Below are 23817 nucleotides of genomic sequence, written 5' to 3' on the forward strand. Positions count from 1 at the left end.
ACTCATCAATACAAATTAATCAAGGCCAAACAAAAGGTGACTGCTGTAAATCGTTGACGAGTTCCATCGTCTGTGTTTCGGCTCCATCATCAGACCAACTCCAAACCTTCATAAAGTTGTAGTGGTTTAAAATACCTTATGGAAACACTAACAAACACACTAGCCGTCTCTACAACTTTCGAAAGTTCCCCTCAATTTCTCCAGGATGCCATCATCAGATCCTGACATGAAAAAAATGGGACCACCCTGGAAGTAAACCCTTCAAAATAAAAAAAGAATTTTTAAAATCGGTCCATAATTGACGGAATTATCGCTGGACATACATAAAAAAAAAAAAAAAAAAAAAAAAAAAAAACATACATACAGCCGAACGTAGAACCTCCTCCTTTTTGGAAGTCGGTTAAAAAGCCAGTGAAAATACCAAAGCAGGGTTTACCCCGGAATAGTGACGTATTGAGGACCGCCTTATCTAACTAAGGGCAGTTCAGTTATGCAGCATGAGTATATAAGCTCATGACAATTATATACTCAACATATAACGCGGAGACTGCCAGTGGAATAGACATACGTAGCAGTTGCCCATATATTATCAAGGTATTTATAATATTATTTCTTTTTATCTTTCCAATAACACAGGTCAATGTTGTATAACTTTTAATTAATTATAAGCATTCACTAATGTTAATGAAAAATAATTAATTTGTAAAATTATGTTATTGACATGATGAATAAATATTTTTTTTTTAAGTTTGCTAATAAACTTAAATAGAATAGTAATAATTAGTTATAGCAAATATTAATTACTTATCGAGTTTTTATTCAAAATTTATGGCATACCCATAATATATATTTTTTTTTTACAGAGGTTTGCAATGTTACTCCGCGGGTTAGTAGCGCTTTTCGTCAGCGTGCTAGCGGCGAGCGTGCACTCCGCAGTACTTCCGGCTCAATATGAACACCTTGTAGTTGCTACTGATCATCCAATAGTACGCAGGGTTAGTAACTAGTATTAACCGCTTATTAAAATACAACAAACTTACAAATTTCATAAATATATTGCAAGAAATATCTATCTGTGTGTATACCAATATATCTCCAAATCATAATCATCATCAATCATCTATTAAAATCTCAGTATAAGTTTTGTGTAACGACATATCCTTTTATTCTAGAGTGTGGATTCCACTACAGAAATACCGTATAAGCCTATCAAAAAGACAGAGATGCGCGTGCGCTCCGAAGTGGCGCTGCGCTACGCGCGCACGTCAGTGATCACGCACGTCGCGAACCCCGACTCGCGGCCGCAGGAGGCCACCTTCCGCATGCTGCTGCCCGACACCGCCTTCATCAGTGGATTCACTATGTATGTATATAATAACAGAGATGCGCGTGCGCTCCGAAGTGGCGCTGCGCTACGCGCGCACGTCAGTGATCACGCACGTCGCGAACCCCGACTCGCACGTTTCGCTACTTCTTCCCTCCATTCTTATAGTCTCACTTTCTTTAATACGTGCTTCTGTGTTGTTATTTAAGGACCATTGGAGAGCAATCATACACAGCGTATGTGAAAGGAAAACAAGAAGCCAAACAGATTTATTCTCAAGCAGTCTCACAGGGCAGTGCAGCAGCTCTCGTTGCTACTAAGTAAGTAAAATATTATTTTATTACTAGCTGACGCCGCGCAGTTTTACCCGCGTGGTTCACGTTCCCGTAGGAATACGGGAAATATATATAGCCTACAGTCTTCCTCGATAAATGGGCTATCTAACACTGAAATAATTTTATTTTTCATATCGGATTAGTAGTTCCTAAGATTAACGCGATCAAACAAACAAACAAACTCTTCAGCCTTATAATATTAGTATAAATGTTAGACAGTGTCTTCCATATTGGAAATTAATCTTTAAGAAATATACATAGTAGTAGTTCAGGAATAAGGGAACATTTTTACAATCGGTACCTATCAAGCTAACCGTGAGTGAGCTTCTTAAGGATGATTTAGATAACTTTTAATTTGCAAAAAATCTTTTTAAAAAAAAAAAATGGAGCTATCATATTTTATACTGGGTATACTACTATATGGGTATATACTATGAACTTATATAATGTTTGTATAATATTTGTATAGGGTATATACAAATATTATACATTATATAAGTTATATAAGGTTTCCAGTTGCCCGTCGTTACCGGAATTTTGATATTGAAACACTTTAAAATGTTGTAAATAAAAAACATTTTAACCAGCTGCCTGCTTTTTTGTAATTAAAATTACATGTTTCAAAATACCATTGTTTATAAGCAATAGTTCTTTAGTTAAATTTTCTCTAGCATAACAATTTAATTTTATATTTTCTGCAATAGCTAAGTTATAAAATTGGTTAACCCCTATACTTAGGTGAGATTTTAACCAGGATTAACCATGATGCCATATAGAAACTAGCCAGAGGTGTTGGTAGTAAACTTAGGCCTCCTACAAGTTAGATCGCATATTGCATAACACTGAACTAAACTGAGCAAAAATATTCTTTTATTGTTGTTTTTAACTATTGGATAATCTAAATTCACAGAGCTCGCAACTCCAACCACTTCACTGTATCAGTCAACGTGGAAGGCAACACTACCGCCATCTTTGATTTGCGTTACGAAGACTTTTTAGTGCGCCGCAACGGACTGTACAGTCACGTCATCAACCTGCACCCCGGCGCGCTGGTGCCGGTCATGGAGGTCGTCGTGCATATCAAGGAATCACAACAAATCACTAAACTTAATGTTCCTGAGCTGAGGACTGGTAACGAAATTGATGCGACGAAAAATGATGCACGTAAGTTGAATTTATTTTTGTAGTACTGTCGCTTATCAAAATTATAGTAATATGTGGTTAACTATAACAATAAAAGAGTAATTAGTAACACAAACAAAAATTTTGAGGGTCGATTTTTTGAGATTTTTTAATTGTTTTGACTTTTTATTAGTTATTATTTTCAAGTTATAGAGGCAACATAAATAAATATTCAAGTTATTACATATTTATTCGCAAATTAAAGTCATGTGAAATATTACCTGAAAACTTCAAATCTCGGGGATTTGAAGTTTTCAGAATATATTTCACATTAATGATGTAAAAATAATACACACTTTGTGTAAAAATGTGTTATTTTACCTTATATAATTAATACATTTGAAGTGTCTGTCTATTTTAAAATAACTGTTTTCCTAAGTGCTTTTAGTTATTACACAATGCCCAAAGTTACATAAATTAAATAAATTCACATAAAGGGGTTCCACAATTTATTATTTACGTTTATGTTATGTAAGAAATATTGGTCTGAGACGAATATGACGTCGCTCGATGTCGTGTTGGCTCGTGCCGACGCTAGGTGGCGCGAATTGATTCAGTAAAGAGTAGGGAGTTAGAGAGGGGTAGCGATCGGTTTGCGGGAATGACTTGTGATATAAGGCGCCCGTCGTGCGGTCGGCTTCATTATGCTCATGGCGTTTGAGCCGTCTACGTTTTTTGTTGTGTAATCCTTTATGGGTCACTTGGGATAGGCGGGGAGAGTGACTTGAGTGAAAAAGGGGAGTGTTAGTTAACTGTCAAAGGCGCCTTTAACCCTACGTACAACGATCACAAGTTAGGGACTCCACTTAAGGTCATTAAGGCTCTCTTATTCTAGGGTCTTATTATAGTTATAGCTTGATTTGTTAATGATTTGTTAATTAAGTTGTCCTGACTGAAACATAACTTTTGGTCGACAATGGTTTTCTTATTTTTGTAATCCATTTCCGAGTCTGCTAAAAATTACTATTATTATTTATATTTTATTTAAATTTATTATTATAGGTAATCCGATGGCTGTTATTCAAAATGGTACCGACGACAAGGAAGTGACCGTTACTTTTACTCCTGACCTAAAAGAACAGAGACGACTTGCTAAATTATACTTGGTATGTAATCAATCCTAGTCAATTTAATAATGTAAATTAATCACGGAAAATAATCAAATATTTAAGGTCAGGATTCAAGAGAAACACAGGGCGGAAATAAGCAATAATTGGTCCAGGTCTGGCTGGTGAGAGGCTTTGGTAGTAGCTACATTGCCCGCCACGAGATATTGTGATTGTGAAGTTAGCAACAAATGACTGCATAATTAATCAATAACAGTACAAACGGCGCGGGCGGGGAGTGTTCACGTCTGTACGTATGCGCATACTCATCCCGCAGCTAACTTCACAAACATAAAGATCCGTGGCGAGCACTGTAGTTACCACCCTATTGGCAAAGACGTACCGCCAAGCGTGTACGATGGCGTTGATAACAATATAAAAAAAAACAAACAAACAAACAAACAGCATAATTGTAATTATAATATTTGTTTAATTATAATATTTGTTTCGCTGCGGCACTGATTTTTTAACCCCTTTTTGCGCTCTTAGAACTCCTCGGTATTTCGTGTTGTTTGTGTCTATTTATTAAATTTTTTGTACTGTAGCATTTTATATAACAGACTAACTGACACCACGCGGTTTCACCCGCGTGGTTCCCGTTCCTCGATAAATGGGCTATCTAACACTGAAAGAATTTTTCCAATCGGTTTTTTCAGTTTTTTTTTCAGATTTTTCAGTACTTTCCCCTGGTGATTTTTTGACCTCGTTTTCTGTCAGGTCAATTGACCTCGTTCCGCACCTTAGACAGTTTAGTACGAGGTCAAAAAACCTCGTACCGTACCAGGGGAAAGAACAGAAAAATCAGTGCCGCAGCAACGTGTTCATAATAATATACTCGTAGTATACTCTAATCAGTGAGCCGTGATAACCCAGTGGATATGACCTCTGCCTTCGATTTCGGAGGGTGTGGGTTCGAATCCGGTCCGGGGCATGCACCTCCAACTTTTCAGTTGTGTGCATTTTAAGAAATTAAATATCACGTGTCTCAATCGGTGAAGGAAAACATCCTGAGGAAACCTGCATACCAGAGAATTTCTTAATTCTCTGCGTTTGTGAAGTCTGCCAATCCGCATTGAGCCAGCGTGGTGGACTATTGGCCTAACCCCTCTCATTCTAAGAGGAGACTCGAGCTCAGCAGTGAGCCGAATATGGGTTGATAACGACGATACTCTAATCCAGATTTATCATTACTAGGATAAGAGTAGCGGAGACGGTACAGCTCTTGGACAGTTTGTGGTGGAGTACGACGTAGAACGGTCCAACGATGGTGAAATATTGGTAATCATCCTTATTCTGTTTCATTAACTCTACAACAGGTTTTAATTTATTTAGGACTCTTTTTAAGTAAAAAATAGCAGATTAATTAATAGGTTATTTTATTTAATCTATACTAATATTATAAATGCGAAAGTAAATCTGTCTGTCTGTTACTTTTTTCACGGCTAAACGGCTGAACCGATCAAGATGAATTTTGGTGTAATGGTATATGGGACCTTGGAGCAAAACTGAAGGTACTTTTTGATCATAAAATAAAAATACTTAGGGGTGAAATATGGGTTGAAAGTTTGTATGAAAAGTCCTTCATTTATAGAGTTACAGTTTTTAAAAATTTTTCATAAATCATAATTAAAATACCAAAAAATAATGTGATTCAAAAATTTTTAAAATTCACCCCTTTAATTGGTGAAATAGGGGTTGAAAGTTTACATTGATTTCCACGTGAACAAAGTCGCGAGCGTCCGCTAGTAAAACAATAAATATCAGTGGCGAAGGATAGAATTAAGGTGAAAGTAAGCCCGCAAAGAAAACATGCACCACATTCTAGCAAATAAATGATTTGATTTAACGAATCGAAGTTTTTGACGGCCTCCGTGGCGCAGTGGTATGCGCGGTGGATTTACAAGACGGAGGTCCTGGGTTCGACCCCGGCTGGGCAGATTGAGATTTTCTTAATTTGTCCAGGTCTGGCTGGTGGGAGGCTTTGGCCGTGGCTAGTTACCACCCTACCGGCAAAGACGTACCGCCAAGCGATTTAGCGTTCCGGTACGATGCTGTGTAGAAACCGAAAGGGGTGTGGATTTTCATCCTCCTCCTAACAAGTTAGCCCGCTTCCATCTTAGACTTCACTAACCATCAGGTGAGATTGTAGTCAAGGGCTAACTTGTAAAGAATAAAAAAAATTACTGCCTAAACAAGCTACAATCTAAAACTTTCAATTCTTTTTTTTTGCTAAAATCCGCATTTTAAATTGCGAATTATGTTACAGGTAAACGATGGCTACTTTGTGCACTTCTTGGCCCCGACTTCTCTTCCGGCGTTGAGAAAACACGTGGTGTTCGTGCTAGACACGTCTGGATCTATGTATGGACGCGAAATTGATCAACTTCGTAAAGCCATGGACGTCATACTTTCTGAACTAAATCCGTATGACTACTTCAACATTATCGAATTCAACTCCGATGTTAAGGTAAAAGTTTATCTCATCATCATCATCATCATCATATCAGCCGATGGACGTCCACTGCAGGACATAGGCCTTTTGTAGGGACTTCCAAACATCACGATACTGAGCCACCTGCATCCAGCGAATCCCTGCGACTCGCTTGATGTCGTCAGTCCACCTGGTGGGGGGTCGGCCAACACTGCGCTTACTAGTGCGGGGTCGCCATTCCAGCACTTTGGGACCCCAACGTCCATCGGCTCTTCGCACTATGTGCCCCGACCATTGCCACTTCAGCTTCGCAACTCGTTGAGCTATGTCGGTGACTTTGGTTCTTCTGCGGATCTCCTCATTTCTGATTCGATCACGCAGAGATACTCCTAGCATAGCTCGTTCCATCGCCCGCTGTGTGAAAAGTTTATCTATTCTAATATTATAAAGCTGAAGAGTTTGTTTGTTTGTTTGATTTAACGCGCTAATCTTAGGAACTACTGGTCCGATTTCAAAAATTATTTCAGTGTTAGATAGCCCATTTATCTTAACTTTTAACAACTTTTATTGTAGATGTACGAACTGGAAGATGGCGATGAATACGCATATTACAGTTACACTTATTACAAGTATGACTACAAAAACACAGTACCACCAGCGATTGCTTCGCCAACCAATATTGCTAAAGCGAAAGCTATTGTTTCTGGATTGGAATCTGAAAAATGTATGTATTTTTGCTAATACTTGTATTAATATAGTAATAAAATACACCAATATAATACACTATAAATAATATAATACACTTCTATGAATATAATACCACTACTATTATATGAATTCACACTTTTCAACCGACTTCAAAAACAGGATGTGTGTCGTAACTTTGTCATTTATTAAACAATTTTAAAATTCTTTTTTGTTTCAAAGAGTATACTTCCAGATTGGTCCCATTTCATTTTCATTAAAATCGGCTTAGTAATTTTGTGTTAAAATCAAAATAACTGAAATACGTCTTAAAAGTCGGTTTTTTTTTTATGTTAAAAAGATAATCATACAATAAGACACTGTGAGATATTGACTTCTCAATCTAAGTATTTGCACGGTGTAAGGCAAACTTATTTCATGATTCCATTTTTATAATTTCGCAGTAACTGACATCAACAGCGCTTTGGATGCAGCATTATCTATAATCAAGGCGGGCGTTCGTCTGACAGACAACAAAAATCATGATGAAAATAGAAAATGTAAGTACGAGTCGTTAAAACTAAGTCTAGCATATAAACGTGATGTTGATAAATAGTTATGATTTTAGTAAATAAAGCTCGTTTGTATTGAAAAATAATACAATAAGGAACTTAAGATAACTTGGAATCAGCTATAACTTGGCAAGTTCCTTCGTAACATTCCCGATTGTCCGCGCGGGCCGGGGGGTGTGAAGCAACGAACGAAAAACCCACAACTGATGCACCTCCCTGATTTTACACCCGCGCAGTCTTTCCTCCCATGGCCCGCATATCATTGGAGTGTCATCAACGAATTTGCCAAGCTATAGGCTGATTCTTTGTTCAAAAAAAATAATTTAAAAACTATAACCCGACGCAAAAAGGGGTCTAAAAAGAACGAAACAAGAAAATATTTCAGATTAGAAATAGATAAATGCATAGGAACAAAAATGGTCACGGTAGAGCCGTGGTCGCACCCATTAGATACCTCAAATGTACGTACGAGCACGTATGTTTAAAATAGAAGTGTTCCTGGCATAATCACATTTGACCGTATACAGTCGGTGTTACCACGGCTCTACCATGAACATTTTTGTTTAAAAATCATTACCCTTCTTTTTGGCTTCGCCGTGGTTGGGTAAAAATGAGACAGCCCCTCTGTCAGCAATCGAAACTACTAGCCGTGATGAAATAGATAGTATCTGTGATTAATGAATTGGTGCTTGAATCTTAAGCTCTTCGAACTTTATTGGGTGCTCAGACTAATTAGATAAAGACCTGCCTCACAAGACATTATTTTTCTGTCAAAGTATATGATCAACGATCTTATGCGATTATAAACACTGTCTCTATAGAATCGATGTTTCATAGTTTACAACCGTGTCCGTCGGTTAAAAACCTCCGTAAAAATACCTTTTTGTGTATTTAAATGTGTAACAAAACAAACAAAAACTGCTAGTTTAGTATAAGATATGTATGAAATCAAAGCTCGATTTCCTTAGAAAATGGCAGAAAATTTTGTTCGTGAATTTGGGTGCGATACTAGTCCTTATGTATTTAGTCTGAGATTGGGTGTGATTAGCTTCGTTTAAGCTTATGGAAATAATATAGTCTAGTCTTTCTTGCAGTGATAAATCAGCTGGAACCAATGATCATCTTTTTAACGGATGGCCAGCCTGTGGAAGGAGAAACTGATACCGACCGGATCATCGAACTTGTAACCGAGAAAAACACCGGCGATATGAAGGCGGCGCTATATTCACTCGCATTTGGTAAGTGGTACTTTACAATAATTCTAATAGTATATTTTCACTACTCTTGCTCAAAAACACTGTCATATTACCACTCCACAACGGGGCTAAACAAGCATATTAGCCTCTAGGGGTTAAATTAATTTTATTTTTTTAATTCTTGTCTGTTACGAGTACTAGCCAAGTACACGGAAGAGGTTTTATTCGAAAAAAGAATGATTATAGGTAAGGCCCCGATTGTTTTGAAAAATGAATAAAAAACTTCAAATTGGAATGAAATGCACCGTTCTTGTCTGTGGAATGCGTTTATTTTTTTATTTAATTTTATTGAGTTGCGAATAGAGCGAGATTTGAAGACATGGGACATCCTTTACGGTGAAATACCTTTGCCTTTTTCTCATGTGAGAAAAATAAAATTAAAAAGCGAGAATTTAAAAAACAATTGGCGTGAATAATACACACTTGATTTTTTTCAGAAATTCATTGTAAATTTGTGACCGTAACTTACATATTTTTCAACAATAATTGTTATTGTTGTCTTCATCTAGTGAGAATGGTAATCTTAATTTGGAGATGGATGAAATTTTCAATCGCATTTACTTAAATACTTACTTACGATACCTACGAATACCTACGAAAAATTTAATAAGTGGAGAAAACAACAACGAATGGATTTACTTACGAAAAGAGTTTTTTAAACTATTATCTCCACGTTTACCTCACATTCATTATTCATCTTCACAGTAATCGGAAATTATGTTACCGGGTAAAAGCATCTCCCTTAATATCCAAAATTGTAGACTTTGTACATTTAATTTTCAATTAAAATAAATCATTGTACTAAACTATTTTATGTTCTTGCAATCGTAGTGAAAAGCAGAGTGTAACACGCTGGGCTAAATCCATTATAAACTCGGTTTCTATTTAGGCGGCCCTCGCCTTACGTCTCGGGTCCTAAAAATACCTCGTATGTAATGGGTCTTTTTAGCCCCTTGTATAACAATCTACTATTTGTACTCGTACCTTGAACTGGTTTCAGTATGCTTAACAAAAGTTATGAAGATATTTCGGAAATAAAGAAAATTGTTTTCGTAAACGTACAGGCGATGGCGCTGACCGCGACTTCTTGCGCAAGCTCTCCCTCCGCAACGACGGCTTCATGCGGCACATCTACGAAGCGGCGGATGCAGCGCTGCAGCTGCAGGACTTCTATCGACAGGTGTCCTCGCCGCTACTCGCTAACGTCAAATTCACCTACCCTGCTAATCAGGTATGTATAAGCGTCCATTGATCTATCCATACATCCATCACTCACACAAATACACCAACTCTGAGCGCTGCCCACAGACAAAACCTAGCAACATCTTAAGAATTCCCGACATTCCTCTGTAAAATATACAAAACGGTTGTAACGGTTGTCGTGGTAGAAATTAAACTGTAGCTACGATAGCTGTCCTGCTTCATTTTATCCTTTCCCCTATCTTCCATCTCACGTTACGCACGTTCGCCTGCTGCGATCGACAATGGTTGGAGTCGCCCCGCTAATTCGTTGAGAGCTGGTCGTGCGCACGCTGAGAAATATTTTACCGCCATCACAAAAAGCCGTGTACGCGTGTGTTTTGTGGATAAATCATTAAAAACCAACAAGTTGAGTGCTCCTTATAAATAATAGACTGTGAATCAATTTTGCTTGTTTTGTGTTGCCACGCACCCGCTGTTTAAGTCTTATGGTGGACGCATCCTGGACAAAAGAACGGGTCGAAGATCACGTGAGTTCCTTCCTATCCCGTATCTTATCATTCCGGGTGTATTCCAACGAAGCTATCGATCGAAGTTAACGTAAATTACCACCATAACATTTTTTGGTCCTATTCGAGCGGATTTGTACTATAATTTCGTTGTCTAACCTACCTCCGTTGTGACGTACTAAGTTCGCTATTTCTTATTTCGTATTATATTTTTATATTATTGTTATAATATACTATTCCGCACATATATATATTTATTATAATCGAAGAATAAGATGTTTTCTTCAGTTAGTTCCGCTATATAAATAAAATCGATACGCTAATTACGCTAAACTATTACGCCGCGTCATAACTAGTAGGTAGGTACATAACGGTACATACTCCGAATTCATTCATTCATTCGTTACGAGAAACGAAGTATTCCATTTTATAGCATAAATCTTTTGATACTTATAATAGATTTCAAGTAACTTTTTGTTGACATCTTAGTATAACGCTATTTGTTAATATTTTTTAACACTTATTTAAAGAAGAAGTATTTACTTTCTTTTATTTAATTAATTTACAAATTAATATTTCATCATGAGTAAAAAAGAATTCTTGCCCGCAAGCTACAGCGCAGATGAATGCCATCTCAAGCTGTTAGAAGCGAAGAAAGAAATGATGTTTAGCCGCTTACAAGGTATTTACGACTTGACCTTACTAGTTAGCGATGACAGTAGCAAACTACCTTCGTTATTGGTACAGGCAGCCAATATAGACGTTTTGCGTAAGGAGTTTGAATTAAATTTGGATCAGTATACTATGGCGCAAATGAAAGTAAATCCAAACGCTGTTATCAGTTATCAAAGTTGGAACGCATTTGAGGAAATGTTTTGTTTTATTAAAAAATCTTTGGAACCCTATTATCATAGTAAAAATGATTCTACAAAACCTTGTCTTTCTAAATTTCCCACAATGAAATCCAGTCTCCCTGCTATTGAATTACCCGACTTTTCGGGAGATTCGTCTCACTGGCAGCTATTCTATGAACAATTCAAGAATTTAATACATAATAACTCAACGCTTTCTGACAGTGAAAAAGTGTGTTATTTAGTTGGAAAATTGAAAGGTTCTGCGGCATCCGTGTGCGCAGGGTTGCCAGTATCGGGTGAAAATTATTCTATTATATGGAAAAATTTGATAGACAAGTATGACGATCCTCGTTCTTTGGCTGGTACATATGTAAATCAACTTTTGAATTTTAAATCATTAAATAATAATACCGCTTCTGGTCTCGAACTATTTTTAAATTCTTTCAACTCCTCCGTCGACGCTCTTAAACAATTAAAATTGGATAATTTAACAGATTTTTTCCTATTACATCTCGCACTTCTGAAGCTTGATTCCGAAACGGTGAAACTTTTTGAAATAACTTATCGCAAAGAAAAAATTCCTTCTTACGGACAATTAGTAGAATTTGTCAAAGAACAAAGTAAGGTTCTATCTAGAGGATGTAATAGTAAACCATCTGATTCGCACGTTTCAACCAAACCTCATAATAAAAAATCGCCTATCGCAAAATTTACTAAATCTTTTGTGAATACGGAGTCTATTCAAAACTCTAAAGACTCTAAATGTATTTTATGTAAAAATGAAAAGCATAATCACTTATATAAATGTCCGAATTTCATGAAATTAACGCCGCAAAAACGATTTCAAGTAGTAAAAAATAATTCTTATTGTACTAACTGCTTAAGCACTCTTCATAAAACCGCCTCTTGCTTATCGACTCACAATTGCGCTCATTGTAACCAGAGACATTCGTCTCTGTTATGTTTTTCTCACGCAAATAAATTTAATTATAGTGATCCGGTTAATATAAACACGGCACAAAACGCAACGCACTCTCATTCTATATCGCTACCCGCTAATAAAACCGCTAACTCTCATAATAATTTTAATTCTTACGCTAATATACCCGCTGATGTAGCTACACAAAAAGCTAAAAATGAGTCGAATAAAGACTCGTCCGTTAATGGACACACATCGCTATGTACAATTTCTCGTGATTTTCATGAACGCAACGCAATTACATTGTTAGGTACCGCTAAAATAAAAGTTATTGATAACTATGGCCGCACTCACTTTCTGCGATGTCTAGTAGACCCTGGCTCGCAGAGTGATTATATTACTATAGCTTCTTGTAAAAAATTATCGCTTCCTGTATATTCACAAAATCGCTTTACAGAAGTACAGGGCATAGGTGGGACTTCTCAAAAAATACTTGGGATTTCTAATTTGAAATTCACCTCACGCTTCGATGACACCAAAGTATACGATATACGCCCTCTGGTGGTAGAAGGTATTACTTCTCAACTGCCTGATGCTAAAGTAAACTTGTCCGCACTAGAAAACTTGATAAAAAACATTCCATTAGCCGATGACTGTTTTTCAGAACCAGGTTGTGTTGATTTATTAATTGGTGTTAAATTATATTGCGATATTTTGCTTTTTAATAAAATTACCGCTGAGAATAGCTCACCGTCTGCTATAGAAACCTCGCTTGGTTACGTCATCATGGGCGACGCGCCGATCGCTTCTGGGCTTATATCTACTTCTGCCTTTTGCGCTTTCAGTCGTGAACCTCTAGATAATCTCTTAGAGAGGTTCTGGAAGGTAGAAGAAGCTCCTCATCAGAAATTTTTGAGTCCCGAAGAGCAGGAATGTGAAAAAATATATGTCACAACGACTACTCGTAAAACTGATGGCAGTTTTATTGTATCTCTTCCCTTTAAGGAAGACCCGGTTCGCTTGGGTAACTCTTATATACCCGCTAAGAGAAGGTTTCTCAACCTTGAGAAGAAGTTTAATAACTCACCTGATTTAAGAATAAAATATAACGAAGTTATTCAAGATTATTTAGATAAGGGTATTCTTTCTAAGGTTTCTCCTCAAGAAAGCATTATGCCTGGTTTTTACTTGCCTCATAGGCCTGTTATACGGGACGACAAAGCGACTACCAAACTTAGAATTGTTCTAGACGCTTCTATGAAAACTGATGTTAATATATCTTTAAATGATATACTTCATACAGGCTGCAACTTGCAAGCTGAAATATTTAATATTTTAATAAACGTTCGCCTCTTTAAAATCGCTTTTTTCGCAGATGTGAAACAAATGTATTTATGTATTGAAGTTCTCCCCGCTCATCGTAAATTTCAGCGAATTTTATTTAGATTTTCTAATAATGAACCACTAGAAATCTACGAGTTTAATCGCGTTACTTTCGGATTGCGTTCGTCTCCTTTTTTAGCGCTTCGCACGTTACGCGAATTGGCTAAAAGAGAGAAGGATAGATGGCCCGCGGCCGCAGCGATAATCGAAAGAGATGTTTATATGGACGACCTCGCTTCCTCTGCCTCTGATCCTTCAGAAGCAGTAGAGAAGGCTGAGCAGTTGATCCAAATGTTTAAGTCCGGAGGGTTCGATTTAATTAAATGGACTAGTAACTCTCCTGAATTATTACGTAACATACCTCAAACGCACCGACAGTCTGAAGGAATATCGTTTGACGACGAACACACCTTTAAGATTTTAGGATTACATTGGTTTCCCGTTCATGACAGTTTAAGTTTTTTTGTATCTCCCCCTTCGCTCAAATGGACGAAACGCTCTATTCTCTCCGCAACTGCTCAACTCTACGATGTCTTAGGACTCGTTGGGCCTGTGATTTTATACGCCAAATTGATAATTAAGGAATTATGGATTTTAAAGTTGTCATGGGATGAAACGCTCCCTTCTCATATTATAGAGGCTTGGTTACAATTTATAGATGAGCTGCCTCTTTTATCAAAGCTTAAAATTCCGCGACACCTTGGTGTAGAAAATAACTCTAATTTATCTTTACTCGCATTCGCCGACGCCAGTGAAAAGGCGTATGGTTGTGTAATTTATACACACGTGACAAATGGAGATAATAAACCTATCATTTCATTAGTTTGCTCTAAATCACGTGTGTCTTCTCCCTCTAGTTTAGTTACGCTGGCTAGACTAGAGTTAAACGCTCTTGTATTACTTGCAAAATTAGTTCGCAACGTATATGATACTTTAATATCGCGACAACCTGTAGACAATATTTTTGTATTTTCAGACTCTACTGTCGCTCTGTGTTGGTTGAAGTCCTCACCTCACAGATTTCAAACTTACATTGCTAATAGAATATCGCAGTTTCAGGAACTATTGTGTACCGATGATCTTTATCATATTTCTGGTATAGAGAATCCTGCAGATTGTATATCTCGTGGACTATTGCCTTCGCAATTATTAACCCATGAACTCTGGTTCAATGGGCCAACATGGGCTTCGTCGCCTATTAATCAATGGCCCATTCAGAAATTCTCATCTAACGCCTCTGCGCTTCCAGAACAGAAATCTATATCTCTTGTCATGCGAAGTGTAGATGAACATCCTTTACTGACGTTAAGTACTAAGTTTTCTTCTTGGCATAAGTATCTGAGATCGGTTGTCTTTTTATTGAAATTTCTCAAGAAATTACCTAAAGGAATTCATATCACCGCGGAAGATTTAAATGTCGCAGAAACAAAAGTCATTGAAGTTGTTCAAAATACAAATTTCTATGAGGATATTCAAAAACTAAAAAAAGGAATTTCGTGTTCGCGTGCTATTCAAAAATTAAATCCGTTTATTCGCGATAATATTCTTCACGTAGGTGGTCGCTTAACTTATTCCTCTTTAGATTATTGTCATAAACATCCGATTTTATTGCCTAGAAAAGGTCATATAATCGATTTGTTAATTGATTACTACCACCGTGAAAATTTACATGCAGGTCCTCAGATTTTACTTTCTATAACTAGACAAAAATATTGGATTTTATCCGCGAGGCGCGCCATAAAACAACGCATACATAAATGTATCAAATGCTATAGATTAAATCCTAAGCAAATATTCCCGTTTATGGCTAATTTGCCGCCATGTCGCATAGAGCAGGCTAACGCTTATACCTATACAGGGGTGGACTTCACAGGTCCGCTCTACATTACTCTATGTAGAGGCCGAGGTATACATAAGCAAAAAGCTTATCTTTGTATCTTTATATGCCTGGTTACCAAAGCAGTTCACTTTGAACTTGCACCTGATCTTAGTTCCGCTTCATTTTTAAATTTATTTAAGAGATTTATCTCTAGATCTGGTGCAAATTGTAAATTTATATATAGTGATAATGGGACTAATTTCGTTTCATCGAAAGGATATTTTGATGAATTATTTTCGTTATTAAAAAGTGATGAGTATTATAAGGATTTTAGTACTGAACTCGCTAAACGCCGCATAATCTGGAAACTAAATCCTCCCACTGGGAGCCATTTTGGGGGCATATGGGAGAGCAACATAAAAAGTGCAAAATCCCTTCTTTTTAAAGTGATAGGTAAGCAGATTTTGACGTATGAAGAGATGCTTACAGTAGTTACGCAAATTGAAGCGATATTAAATAGTAGGCCGCTTTACCTTGCGAGTACGGACCCTTCTGAGCCTTCTGCTCTAACGCCAGCTCACTTTTTATATAGAGTGCCTTTAGAGTATTTACCTGCGCCCGATCTTAGTGGTGAAAAGGAACGGTTACTTAGTAGATTTATGCTTTTAGATTCGCTAATTCAATCATTTTGGAAACGCTTCAGGGTTGAGTACTTACACACCCTCCAAACACGCGAGAAATGGAATACTACGTCTCTTTCGGTTAAGGCAGGGACTGTGGTCCTTATTAACGTAGATAACGCTCCGCCCTTGCAATGGCCATTGGGCATTATAACACGCATATTCCCTGGCAAGGATGGGATTACTAGAGTCGCTGAAGTAAAGACTAAAACTGGACTCTTCATTCGGCCTATGGTGAAGCTTTGTCCTTTGCCTGCGCAATAGACTAGTCTTACGTTATTGTCTTCCGTCTTTACGTAAGTGTCTTATTGTATTAAATATCTATTAATTTATCAGAATTATTTTATTATTAACTATATTATTTATCGCTATTAATATTTATAACTCATAAATATTTGTCTCTAAGTACTTATACGTATAATTTGTTTATTTGTATTATGTACTTTCGCTATTTTCTTTATTTTTTTTATTGCGAGCTTAGTAGCTCACAGGCGGGGGAATGGTAGAAATTAAACTGTAGCTACGATAGCTGTCCTGCTTCATTTTATCCTTTCCCCTATCTTCCATCTCACGTTACGCACGTTCGCCTGCTGCGATCGACAATGGTTGGAGTCGCCCCGCTAATTCGTTGAGAGCTGGTCGTGCGCACGCTGAGAAATATTTTACCGCCATCACAAAAAGCCGTGTACGCGTGTGTTTTGTGGATAAATCATTAAAAACCAACAAGTTGAGTGCTCCTTATAAATAATAGACTGTGAATCAATTTTGCTTGTTTTGTGTTGCCACGCACCCGCTGTTTAAGTCTTATGGTGGACGCATCCTGGACAAAAGAACGGGTCGAAGATCACGTGAGTTCCTTCCTATCCCGTATCTTATCATTCCGGGTGTATTCCAACGAAGCTATCGATCGAAGTTAACGTAAATTACCACCAGTCGTGTTATATGGATCGGAATGTTGGACGATAAAAGGGACGGATAGTAAAAGAATGCATAAGAACGAAAAGCGTATGTTGAGATGGATGTGTGGTGTGACAAGAATGCATAAAGTAACACGAAGTCTTAAAGTGGCACCAGTGATGGAAAAATTGAGAAGGTTAGCTTGTTATGGACATGTATTGCGGAGAGAGGAAAGTCATATTACTAGAAAAATGGTTAATGTGCATAAGAGGAGAGGAAGGCCAAAGAAGAGATGGCTGGAGCGTGTGAAAGGTGTGTGAAGGGAGTGGATGATGAGTTGATGAGTAATAGAGACAAATGGAAAAGATTCACATATTTTTCCGACCCCACTTGATGATGATGACTTCTTTAATACTAAAACGTTATCTTATAAAACTATTTGTAATTCTGTTACATAATCTTTCTTCTTGCTGCTCAATACCCTCATCTCTTCACTGTTTACCTATTTTGTTTTAGAAATAAATTATAAAAGATATCTTTTGACGGCCTCCGTGGCGCAGTGGTATGCGCGGTGGATTTACAAAACGGAGGTCCTGGGTTCGATCCCCGGCTGGGCAGATTGAGATTTTCTTAATTTGTCCAGGTCTGGCTGGTGGGAGGCTTCGGTCGTGGCTAGTTACCACCCTACCAGCAAAGACGTATCGCCAAGCGATTTAGCGTTCCGGTACGATGCCGTGTAGAAACCGAAAGAGGTATGGATTTTCATCCTCCTCCTAACAAGTTAGCCCGCTTCCATCTTAGACTGCATCATCACTTACCATCAGGTGAGATTGTAGTCAAGGGCTAACTTGTAAAGAATAAAAAAAAAAAAAATATATCTATGTAATAAAAAACTTAATTTGTAAACATCCGTAAAACTAATATTTATATTGATATTTTCAGATAATAGAAGGGTCAGTAAGTCGGAATCAATTTCGCACTATCAACAAGGGCTCGGAAGCGGTGGTGGTGGGTAAGGTAGCGGATGACGTCACCGAGATGACGTCGCAGATTGACGCATATTCTGGCGCAAACGAAGATATGCGCTTGGTGAGTGAAGCAAAGAAACTATTTGGGAAACTGCTCTACTGTGTTTTTTCGTACAGTCTTATCGTAATCCTTGAACGTACACGAGCACAGATTTTAGGTTGACGAAAGTAAAAAAAGGCGAAATTAAAACTCAAAATTGAAAAGTCTTTACGATTTATCCTGATTATGTATAATTAACTAGATGGCGTAGTTTTCAGCGACCGACCACATAGTAAAATTTTTCCAAAATAATGCACAATACATTGATATACAAATCAATATGTATATAAGTAAGTCTTATTCTGTTTTTTTTTAAATTACAGATAGAATGTAGAATAGATAAAACAGTGTTGGTGCGTCGCATCAAGGATGACTTCCTGCCGCTAGAGCGCCTGTGGGCGTACCTCACTATCAAGCAGTTGCTGGACAAGCGCGACGCGGGCGATCACGGCTCGGACAAGAACAGCCCTGAGAAGATGGCTTTGGATATAGCTCTTAAGGTATTTTTGATATAAATTTCATAACGTAATTAAATCATACATATATCAATGATATGCCAGACCGCACCGCACCGTGTGGCACTAATTTATGTATATAGATTTAGTACAAAACACTCAGCATTTTGAAAAACAATAGGAGGCTGATAATGATGAAGATGATGATGATTTACAAAATATAGATATTCTGAATAATATTATTTAGCTAACTTATTATTTTTTTCAAGTAACATCTAAAAAAGGGGGAGGGGAGTACCAGTAAGCCTCCCAATCTGCCAACCTCACCTGCTCGTGGGTGTACCCTGCAGACTGACTGACGAAGCACTTGTGACCGATTAATGGCGGAATTTTCAGCTGGCTGGATTTTTATAAATGGCTAAAGCTAAAGTTTGGATAAAGGTCTACGTCCAGCAGTGGACGTGAAGCGGCTGTTACTGATGAAAATGATGATGACTTAAAATTATGAAAATTACACCCTCAAAGAGGTTAAATAGGGAATAAAAGTTAATATACTATTATAACTAGAGAGTAGGTACAAACTTGTCTCCTTACCTAAACTAAATCTTGAATAAAAATAGCTACGCACCACAAATTGAACACGCGCGATGAAAATCAGCTAGGCTATTCTGTAACGATATGTTTATAACTCGCAAGTGCGAGTTCCGAGTTCACTTCTATCTCTCTCTGTTTAACACGATACTTTAGAATGAGAAAGATAGCGGTGAATTCTAAACTCACACTTCCGAGTTATACAAATCATCGTTAGAAAATAGCTGTGCAGTGTGCCTAGTGGGAGTTTTCAATATTTTCATACTGTTTCTATTGCGTTATATGCGAATTTATATGGAATTCAAACAGTTGTGCAGTAGTGCCACTAGATGGCGCTGTTTCAATTCCTTAGAAATTCGCGTTTACATTAACGCGATAGTAACAGTATCAATCTGCCACTAGGCCCTCTGGTCTTAATTTAATGTTGAAATTGAACTTTTGTATCAAAATCTTTTTTGTATTTCAAGCTCGTTGTTTTTGTTTCAGTATTCGTTCGTAACGCCACTGACGTCGTTAGTAGTGGTAAAGCCGAATGAAACTGTTCACGATACTCTTGATGTCGAATCTGTAGATAATCTAGATTCTGCCGGGTATAGTAAGTAACATAACCCTGTTTACTTAATTATTATTTTTCTATTAATTATTATCTTTTGGGCAGAGACTTTTACAAAATTTTAGAACTAAGGATAAAATGCAGTGCAAAAGGCGACCTTATCACTAATAGTGATATCTTCCAGGCTACCTAACATTAAGGAGTCTAAATGTGCGCTTAGTTTTAAATAAGTTTGTAAAATGGTGGTAAACAAAAAAAAACCTTGGCTGAGTTTGTTGTGGGCTCTTCTCGGACCAAGGCGCGTTTGGAGCCCTCGTAACTTTAGTTTTAAGTTTTCGACTATTATTACCACCATTAAATTAAATTAAATTATGACATAATCTTGACCTTTTAAAAGTGCTTGTAAACTAAGCCTAATTGAAATAAATGAATTTTGACTTTTTTGACTTTGAAAAACCAGTGAGACGGTTAGTCACAATAACATTAGTAAATATTCCAAAAACTATGCATACCTACAGCTACAGATATAAAAAATAATGTTCATAAAATACATATTTTGTAAAAAGATTTTCTTTAAGATAAACACTTGTGATGTCTCCTAGTTTATAACACCGTGTGCAAGCAGCTATTTTACTGTGGCATTTTAGATGTATAAAAGAATTTTCAAAATCGGTTCAGTAGATCCAGAGATATTAGCCTCAAAAGCTCAACTGTAAAAGGGCCGGAATCATCGCCGAGAGGTGGTGCTTCAATCCCCTCCTGCTGAACTGCTCAAGGATTCGCTTGAGGCAGATGGTAGAGACACACTTTATATTATAAGTACAGAATTGGGTAAAGTACCAATGGTCAACGATCTTAGCTTGTCCTCCTCGTTGTGGACAAATCTATACTAATGTTAAAAAGCTGAACCTGTTAGAGACAGTTTTTAAAATCGCATTAGATCGTTGATCATATTATACTTTGACAAAAAAACAGTTGGGCAGGTCCTTATGTTATTCGTCTGAAACGTAGATCGTAGCCTCGTGTGGACACCGGCAATCAGTCCCTTTAGACCGGAACACGACAATGTTACAAGTCAAATCTATTTCCGAAAGAAGGTAATATACTTACGGAAGCAACAAAACGAGTAGCTGGAGGGAATGGGAATATTGGTCATATTTAAAAAAGATATGGCAAATATTCTTTTTTTAAAAAAAAGAATGAAGATATACGCGTGCAGTTCGCTTCTCGCTTGTCCTCTCTGACGTCGTACCCCCGCACCCCTGTACCACGCGTGTGAGGACTCGGTTATAAAGTTTACCTGTAGTTGATTTGCGCATGTACTTTACATTAATTAAACAATTTTTAGAGAGTTTTTTTTTTCCATTTGAGGTAAACCTGTTTGATTGAACGCGCTAATCTCAGGAAGTACTGGACCGATTTGAAAAATTCTTTAAGTGTTAGATAGCCCATTTATTAAGGAAAGCTATAAACTATATATTATTACTGTGTTCCTACGGGAACGGAAACCACGCGGGTAAAACCACGCGGCGTCAGCTAGTTAAAGATGATAAAGGAATGATTTAATTATCAAAGTATAATTATCAAGATTTTTTTAGATATAAGTAAATTGCCGGGTGGTTAGGGTAGGCTTGGGCTGGGGATGGTCATTCCCTTTTGCCGTTAAAACTCATAATAAACCCTTTTGTATTTTTTAGCGATCCAAGGCAGTCGTTTATCAGTTGGATATACGAGCAAGTCAATGATGGCGGTACCATCAGTGCTATTTGCTGCGGCGCCGATGTGGCCAAGTAGAAAAACAAGCGGACTCATTAAAGGTATTCTTCTCAGCACAAAGTCAGACAGCTGCAGCGCTGAGTTTTTAGTAAAAGCTTTTAAATCAGAGGTTCCCAAACTTTTTCTCATAGACCACTTTCAAAATTTGGCTAGTTCTGGTGGACCCTGCCCAAAAATTTACAAAAAATGTTTAGATAAGATATAATCTAACTATGGTAGTTTATAAAATGAAAAATAATTAATTAGTTAATTAATTGATTGATGGTGCTGTGAGTGGATGTAAATAAAATAAAGTTGGCCAATCAGAAAGTGTTTCCAGCCATCTTTACTTGTTCACATCTACTCACAGCACGAGGAACTCATCAAACCACTCTTATCGTATTTAGAAAACTCTCCATTCAGTATTAAACTATGGAAACAGATGAATTTTTGTTAGTAGTAGGTTCACGTTAAATCCTCCGTGTACCCCTGGGGGTCCACCTTGACTCTTTGGGAACCAATGCTATAAATAGGTATACGGTAGATACAAGCATTTCCTGAGTGTTTTAAACTACTCCTTGAATTATTATAATTAGCCAAAAAATCGTTTTTTGTAATGGCTCGCGTTTTAAATCTTATACCGAGATAAGTACATAATATTAGCATTCAGATGTACTCAAAATCAGTGTTTGAATAATTGTTTTCAGACACTACGACACAAACTTCTGTTCAGACTACAGTTCCAAGCAAGAACTATCACCTGGAAGGCTTTGAGTGGACGTCGTCTCTACTCAATGTCAGCGCTGACGCTCTTACTGTGCGAGGAGCAAACGGCGAACAAGTCTCCCTGAAGCTCACCACTGATATCAACGTGAGTATACATTATGAATGTTAATATAATAGGCTAAAGTGGAGTTTGGAGCAAGTTTTGACTGCTGTTGTCAAGTTGCAAAGCTAATGATTTAAGTGAGAGTAATACCCTTAAAACATTGAGCTGGGTAGCAGCTTTCTCAAGTTTTTATGTTTACTATTAGTTGAGTCCCGCGGTTTCATACACTTAGATTCTATTTTTGTGGGAAAATCGAAATACTATGTGTGCTACACCAGACTAAATCTTACTTATCTCTGCATCTTTAATACAGATCCGAGCAGCCGCTGATTTTATATTTTGCACGGGAAAAAATGTCGTTTCCCTTTTTGTCTCGCGATTTTTAGTTTGATAAGAATATTACCGGTATCGAGTTAGCACTTATCTTTTTTATTATGTAAATCTAGTGCAGTACTTGTAAGACGTGAGTAATTCTTGTTAACAATTCTACTCTCTTACTGAATCAAATCTACAAATCAAAATCTACGAATCAAAAAATCTACATTGATTTAAAAAAAAATCGGCTATTAAGTGTATATTTTGTTCGAACAGCCTCCAGTAGCAGTGAGCGGAGACGTCGCGTGCTCGAACAGCACGTACGCAGTCGACACGAGCGACGAGACGGGCAGCGTGTGCGTCTACGTCACGCGGTGCTACGCCGCGCGCAGCATTACTGCCGACGACTATCAGAACAGCTACTGCGTTGTCAACAACAGGTAAATCTATCTTAATGTATTATTAAGCATTTAGTAAGGTAATAATCTATACTTATCTATAAGTCTGCGTTAAATTAAAAAATATCTTAAGCATTTACTTAATTATTAGAACAGCTACTGCGTTGTTAAAAACAGGTATTGCAATACTACATTAAGTTTTGGTAGTTTCTTCTTATAGTATTATCATAAATCTCAGAGATTTAGAATGTTAACGAATTTTAAATCTATACTAATATAATAAAGCTGAAGAGTTTGTTTGTTTGTTTGTTTGTTTGATTGAACGCGCTAATCTCTGGAACTACTGGTCCGATTTGAAAAATTCTTTCAGTGTTAGATAGCCCATTTATCGAGGAAGGCTATAGGCTATATATTATCCGTGTATTCCTACGGGAACGGGAACCACGCGGGTGAAACCGCGCGGCGTCAGCTAGTATTAAATAATTTTCAAGGATTGTTTGCTAAATGAACTAAATCTAATGAATCTGCGTAGGTACTCAATAATAACTTTGATGCTTATATTGTTTTAGGTACGCTGGTATTTGCTGCCCAGAAGACAAACTTATGTTTTAGTTAATTATACTTAAGTATAGTTAATGTTATTTTTAAATAAAGTTTAATTTATGCATTTATCGATTTTTATTATATCTAATTACATTTAAT

The 23817-nt window shown here is 37.2% G+C and overlaps 1 protein-coding gene across 1 annotated transcript; it reads left to right on the forward strand.

The window, feature by feature from the left end:
• The first annotated feature begins 545 nt into the window (after positions 1 to 545).
• On the forward strand, positions 546 to 23784 carry LOC112058426 (inter-alpha-trypsin inhibitor heavy chain H3). The gene is made up of 19 exons (XM_024099260.2): positions 546 to 594; positions 864 to 995; positions 1173 to 1363; positions 1534 to 1644; positions 2570 to 2823; positions 3844 to 3947; positions 5142 to 5225; positions 6214 to 6414; positions 6952 to 7102; positions 7527 to 7622; positions 8729 to 8872; positions 9955 to 10121; positions 18094 to 18240; positions 18543 to 18719; positions 19752 to 19860; positions 21516 to 21635; positions 22281 to 22444; positions 22994 to 23157; positions 23685 to 23784. Exons 2-19 carry the CDS (start codon positions 873 to 875, stop codon positions 23725 to 23727), a joined length of 2550 nt encoding a protein of 849 aa, XP_023955028.2. The 5' UTR covers positions 546 to 594; positions 864 to 872; the 3' UTR covers positions 23728 to 23784.
• Positions 23785 to 23817: the final 33 nt, after the last annotated feature.

Source organism: Bicyclus anynana, chromosome 4, assembly GCF_947172395.1.
Source record: "Bicyclus anynana chromosome 4, ilBicAnyn1.1, whole genome shotgun sequence".
NCBI lineage: Eukaryota > Metazoa > Arthropoda > Insecta > Lepidoptera > Nymphalidae > Bicyclus > Bicyclus anynana.

Bases quoted from the DNA above. Each gene is read 5' to 3' on its own strand.
- LOC112058426 (XM_024099260.2), top strand. From the start codon at position 873: ATGTTACTCCGCGGGTTAGTAGCGCTTTTCGTCAGCGTGCTAGCGGCG. The intron at 10,122-18,093 runs GTATGTATAAGC...TGATATTTTCAG, and splicing joins TCACCTACCCTGCTAATCAG to ATAATAGAAGGGTCAGTAAG. The intron at 18,241-18,542 runs GTGAGTGAAGCA...TTTAAATTACAG, and splicing joins CAAACGAAGATATGCGCTTG to ATAGAATGTAGAATAGATAA.